The following is a 5,894-nucleotide window of genomic DNA, read 5'->3' as shown; positions in this document are numbered from 1 at the left end:
GGCAGGGGCTTCGCTCTCCCCGCCAAAAAACGGGCTGAAAGAAGGCCAAAAGTAGCAAAATGCACGGGGGGTGGGCTGTGCCACCACGCTGAGGGGCAAAACAGGGGCTTAGGGGCAAAAGAGGGGGGGCACAGGTGGGATGAGGGCCCATCCAGGCAAAACAGCACAGGGAGGGGAGCTCCAGGGTGGGGACAATGATGATGGGTGGGGATGATGGTGGTGACAATGCTGGTGACAACGGTGGTGTTTTTTCCATCTCCCACCCCTCCAGACCTACAACACCAATGCCCAGGTGCCCGACAGCGCTGGCACGGCCACTGCCTACCTGTGTGGTGTCAAAGCCAACGAGGGCACCCTGGGCGTCAGCGCCGGCGTCACCCGCGACCGCTGCAACACCACCAAGGGCCAGGAGGTGACCTCCATCCTCCGCTGGGCCAAGGACGCAGGTGAGGGGCCGGGGGGCACTCGGGGGGCAGGGGGAGCGGCAGCTTTGGGGCTGTTCTCACTGTCGTCCCCTGGGCTCGGGGTGCAGGGAAGGCCGTGGGGATCGTCACCACCACGCGCGTGACCCACGCGACGCCCAGCGCCGCCTACGCCCACTCTGCCAACCGCGACTGGTACTCGGACGGGGAGATGCCCCCGGACGCCCTGGAGGGCGGCTGCAAGGACATTGCCCGGCAGCTGGTGGAGAACATTCCCGACATCGAGGTAGGGATGGGGATGGGGCCACCGGGAGTGTGGGCTGGAGCCAGCAGGGACGGGACCAGGACCACCTGGGGTGGGGGTTGGAACCATCCAGGGATGGGAATGGGGCCATGGGGAGTTGTGGGACCAAGACTACCACTGGTTGAAGGGCTGGGATTCCCAGGAGATGTTGGGCTGGAACCACCACTGGTTGAAGAGCTGGGACTCCCAGGAGATGTTGGGCTGGAACCACCACTGGTTGAAGGGCTGGAACCCTCTGGAGATGTTGGGCTGGAACCACCACTGGTTGAAGAGCTGGGACTCCCGGGAGATGTTGGGCTGGAACCACCAAGGGATGCAGGGCCAGGACTGTGAGTGGGTACAGGGCATGGACCACCCCTGCAGATGTGAGGCTGAGACCACCCATGGGTGCAGGGCCAGGACTGTGGGTAGATACGGGGCCAGGACCACCAATGGGTGCAGAGTTGGGATCCACATAAGATGCTGAACTGGAACCACCCATGGGTGCAGATTCAGGACTACCCATGGGTGCAAAGCCAGGATCCCCAGCATCTGTGGGACCAGGACCACCCATGGGTGCAGAGTTGGGAACTCCCAGCAGCTGTGGGACCAGGATCACCCATGGGTGCAGAGTCAGAATCCCCAGTGGATACTGGACCAGGACCACCCATGGGGACACATCCAGAACCTGGGACCAGGACCACCCATGGGTGGGGGACCAGGACTGTTGTGTGCACATGAGACCAGGAACCCCATCAGACACAGGTCTTGGACCACAAGCACATACAGAATCAGAGCCCCAGATCCCCTCCTCCAGCAACCCCTGCCCTTCCCATACTTCCCAGGACCAAAACTCTCCCTTTCCCCCCCCAAATCTGCCCCTTGCTGTGGATTTATGCAGAAATTCAGCCCCGTAAATAAATCCTCTTCTGTCCTTCAAAATAGCCCCAAAGCAAAACATCCCAGCCTGTTATTTAGCTCTTTAATAGCCTCTTTTGCTATTTTTTTTCCCTTTAAAATAATTTTAACTCTGTCCCAGGCTGGAAATAATTATATAGTGGGGAAAAAAATTTTTTTTCCCTTTTTTTTTTCGCCTTAATAATTTTGGCATTGGTGTTTTGCAGCTTTATAATTCACCTTCCACGCCGAGAAAGGGGGGGAAATACAAAAAAAAACATAAAATCTCTGCTGGGTTATAAATAACAGAGGCCAAATAAATCAGGCTCCAAAGCAAACAGGGAGAGCCACGGGATGGGGCTCCATCCCGGCGGGTTCATGTGGGGATCCCGATGTGGAGCATCCTTCCCGCAGAAGGGGGAAAAAAAAATAGCCAAAAAGCCAAACTCCCTGCTGGAAATGGTTATTTTTGTCCTGGGTTTTAATTAATAGGAAGAGATTCAGGGTTATTTTGAGCGAGGTGAAATTCCTCGGGTGTTTTCGCCCACAACGCCGGGGTTTTCCTGGACATCCCGCTCCGCCTCCTCAGGGTCTTCCCCCCCCATTAAACCCCTCAAAAATTAAAAATAATTAGAAATTATTTTTAAAATACGTTTTCTCCCCGCTTTTGCAGGTGATCATGGGCGGAGGGAGGAAATACATGTTCCCCAAAAACGCCAGTGACGTGGAGTATCCCCGCGAGGAGAAGCACCGGGGCACCCGCCTGGACCGCAGGAACCTCGTCCAGGCGTGGCAGGAGGCCAAACCCCCCGGCAAGGTGACACTGTGACCCTACAGAGCCATTCCTGGGGGCTGGAATGCTCTGGGGAGCAGCCCTGGGGGTGGCTGAGGTGCTGGGGAGGTGACAGTGCCTGTCCCCTGTCCCCAGGTTGCCAAGTACGTGTGGAACCGGCGGGAGCTGCTGGCGCTCAACCTCAGCCGTGTTGACTTCCTCCTGGGTGAGTCCCTGCACCCAGGGGTGCTCCAGCCTCAACTGGGTGCTTTGGGGGGGACCCCTGGGCTGTGCTGGGGCAGCTGGAGCTGCCAGTTATCCCCCAAGGATGGTGCTGGCTCCAAGGGATGCTGGTATCCCACCCCGGGGATACTGGGACCTCACACCCAGCGATGCTGGTACCTCCAAGGGATGCTGGTATCCCCCTAAAGATGCTGCTACTTCCCTGGGGACACTGGTACTCCCCCTCCTGGGGATGCTGGTGCCCCAAAGGGATGCTGTTATGCCCTCAAGGATGCTGCTACTTCCCCCCTCCCCAGGGATGCTTCTGCATCCTGGCAATGCTGGTTGGTACCCCCTAAAGATGCTGTACCCCCTCCCAAGGATACTGATACCCACTCTAGGAATGCTGGTGCCCCAAAGGGATGGTGTTAAGCCCCCAAGGATGCTGCTACTCCCCCTCCTAGGGATACTTCTACCTCCCAGGAATCCGGGTACCCCTCCCCAAAGATGCTGGACCCCACCCTAGGGATGCTGGTGCTCCCCCAGGATCCTGCTCCCCACCCTGGGGATGCTGGTACCCCCAAGGGATGGTGTTATACCCTCAAGGATGCTGCTACTCCCCTTCCTAGGAATTCCAGTATTCCTCCCAAAGATGCTGGTGCCCCAAAGAGATGCTGTAACACCCCCAAGGAGGCTGCTACCCCCACCCTGGGATGCATCTGCCTCCTAGGAATGCAGGTTTTTTGCCAGTGGTGCAACTCCCAGCCCGGCCGGGATGTGGGATCCATCCGGGCTGGAGGAAGGAAGGGCCAGGACTATCCCACAGTTCCTATCTAATCTCCCACGGTGGCGTGTGAAAGGCTTGAGTCAGCACGAGGAGCAGGATTTGGCCTCCCTTTTTGTTTTGGTGGGGGAAGGATGTCCCCAGCAGTGTCCCTGTCCCTGTCCTCAGGCCTCTTCGAGCCCGGGGACATGGTGTACGAGCTGGACAGGAACAACGAGACGGATCCTTCCCTCAGTGAGATGGTGGCTGTGGCCATCAGGATGCTCCAGAAAAACCCCCGCGGCTTCTTCCTCCTGGTTGAAGGTGGGGGGTGATGGGGGTGCAAAAATGGGGGATAAAAGGGAATGATGGGGGGTGAGAAAATGGGGGGTAAAAGGGGGTTATGAGGGGTGCAAAAAAGGGGGTGCAAATAGGGAAGGATTGGACAAAAGGGGGTGCAAAAGGAGGATAAGGGGGTGATGGGGGTGCAAAAAGGGGGGATTAAAGGGGATAATGTGGGGTGCAAAAGGGGATATGCAAAAAGAGGGGGATGGGTAAATGGGGTGGTAGAGGTTCAAAGAGGGGGAATAAAGGGGGTGATGGGGTGCAAAAGGGGAGGTGCAAAAGGGGGAGGATTGAGTGAAGAGGAGGTGTAAAAAGTGAGGGATAGAAAGGGCAACAGGATGGCAAAGGAGGTGATGGGATACCAAAAGTGGGGATAATGGGGAGATGGAGGTGCAACAAAGAGGGAGAACAGGGATGGAGGATAAAGGGGTGATGGGGGATGCATGAAGGTGGGATAAAGGGGGTATGGGGAAATGTAGAAAGGTGGATACGGGGGTGACGTGGGATGCAAAGAGAGGGGATAATGGGGATGACAGGGGAAGAAAAAAGGAGGGGAAATGGGAATGGGGGTGCAAAGGGGAGGATGGGGAATGTAAAAAGGGGGGGATAAAGGGGGTGATTGGGGTGCAAAGGGTGATAAACACGCATTGGGGGGGTGCAAGAGCAGGTGTAAGGGGGTGCAGAGCTGGGAGGAGGAGCGTGCCAGGGGCCGGACGCTCCGGGGGTGATGCCCAGCGGTGCCGGGTCCCTCAGGCGGCCGCATCGACCACGGGCACCACGAGGGGAAGGCGAAGCAGGCGCTGCACGAGGCCGTGGAGCTGGACCGGGCCATCGGCCTGTCCACGCGCCTCACGTCGGCACAGGACACCCTGAGCGTCGTCACCGCCGACCACTCGCACGTCTTCACCTTCGGCGGCTACACCCCCCGCGGGAACCCCATCTTCGGTGAGCGCGGGGCCGGGGGCGCCTGGGGGACGCCTCGGGGACACCGTGGGGACGTCCCACCCCGCTGACTGTGCCCCCACCGCCAGGTCTGGCCCCCATGCAGAGCGACGTGGACCGCAAGCCCTTCACCTCCATCCTCTACGGCAACGGCCCCGGCTACAAAATCGTGGCGGGCGAGCGAGAAAACGTCTCTGCTGTGGATTTTGGTGAGTCTGCTTTGGGCCAAAACCCCTTAAAATTGTCCCAGCTTGCCTATATATTTTTTTTTTTTAAAATCGTTCTAATTTTTGGTTTAATTATTGTAACTTTTCCCCCAGCACACGCTGACTACCAGGCACAGTCGGCCGTGCCGCTGCGGCAGGAGACCCACGGCGGCGAGGACGTGGCCGTGTTCGCCCAGGGGCCCATGGCCCACCTGCTCCACGGGGTCCACGAGCAGAACTACATCCCCCACGCCATGGCCTACGCCGCCTGCATCGGCTCCAACCGCGGCCACTGCAACGCCGGCGCCCGCCCCGCCGCCCCCCTGCTCCTGCCCTTCCTCGCCCTCCTCGTCCTCCTCTGCTAAAGTGCCTCTTGCAGATCGCCTGGGGGGGATTTATTTTTAATTCATCCCCCCTTTCTATGTTTTTTTTTGTGGAGAGCAGCGCCCGGGAAAGAGGAGAGAAGGAGAACAGAGAGACTCAGCGGAGCAAAAGCAGCCGCCGGCGGTTTGGTGCTGGGAGCTGCCTCTGTAAATACACGGTTCCTTCCCTATAATTAGCAGCGTTCCCTGCCCTGTCCCAAACCCACTGTGGGATTTGGGATGGCAGCTGGAGCCTCGGTGGATAAAACCCCCTCTTTGAGCGGAACGCGATGGGGCTGGGTCCCAAAATGCCTCCCAAATGTCCCTTGGCTGAGGACTGACCCCGCTGCCCAGCTCGTCACACGTGTGGGGAGCCAGAAACCACGCCAAGATGGGGAAAAAAAATTAACTCAACAGGTTAATTTGTCCCTAAACTTGGTTTTTGTTGTGTCCTCAGTGATTTATTTTGATTTAAAAATCCTTTGGGTTGAGGCGATTTGCTGCCCCTGGAGGGATCTTGGGGAGGTTGGGAGGGGGGAAGGCAAGGGCAGCAAAGTGGGTGGGACACGCTGGGACACGCCCCTTTCATTAGGTCGAGGTAATTAGGGGGCAATTAGGAGATGGGGTCACGAGGGGAGGGGTCTTGTGCAGCTCACAGGGTGCTGGGGGGGGCGAGGGTT

The 5,894-nt window shown here is 58.2% G+C and overlaps 1 protein-coding gene across 8 annotated transcripts in view; it reads left to right on the top strand.

Moving 5' to 3' along the window:
• ALPL (alkaline phosphatase, biomineralization associated) overlaps positions 1–5,648 on the top strand; it is an 8,682-nt gene extending 3,034 nt beyond the window's left edge. For all 8 annotated transcript variants that reach the window (XM_027668796.1, XM_027668794.1, XM_027668792.1 and 5 more), the window contains exons 5-12: positions 272–446; positions 533–708; positions 2,276–2,419; positions 2,531–2,600; positions 3,549–3,683; positions 4,458–4,649; positions 4,736–4,855; positions 4,967–5,648. In XM_027668796.1, the coding sequence (XP_027524597.1) occupies positions 272–446; positions 533–708; positions 2,276–2,419; positions 2,531–2,600; positions 3,549–3,683; positions 4,458–4,649; positions 4,736–4,855; positions 4,967–5,217 (1,263 nt within the window). In that variant the 3' untranslated portion in view covers positions 5,218–5,648. The remainder of the gene's footprint in view (positions 1–271; positions 447–532; positions 709–2,275; positions 2,420–2,530; positions 2,601–3,548; positions 3,684–4,457; positions 4,650–4,735; positions 4,856–4,966) is intronic.
• Positions 5,649–5,894: the final 246 nt, after the last annotated feature.

Source organism: Corapipo altera, unplaced genomic scaffold (assembly GCF_003945725.1).
Source record: "Corapipo altera isolate COAL_440 unplaced genomic scaffold, ASM394572v1 332, whole genome shotgun sequence".
Classification (NCBI taxonomy): domain Eukaryota; kingdom Metazoa; phylum Chordata; class Aves; order Passeriformes; family Pipridae; genus Corapipo; species Corapipo altera.
This window is presented reverse-complemented; position numbering and strand designations above follow the sequence as displayed.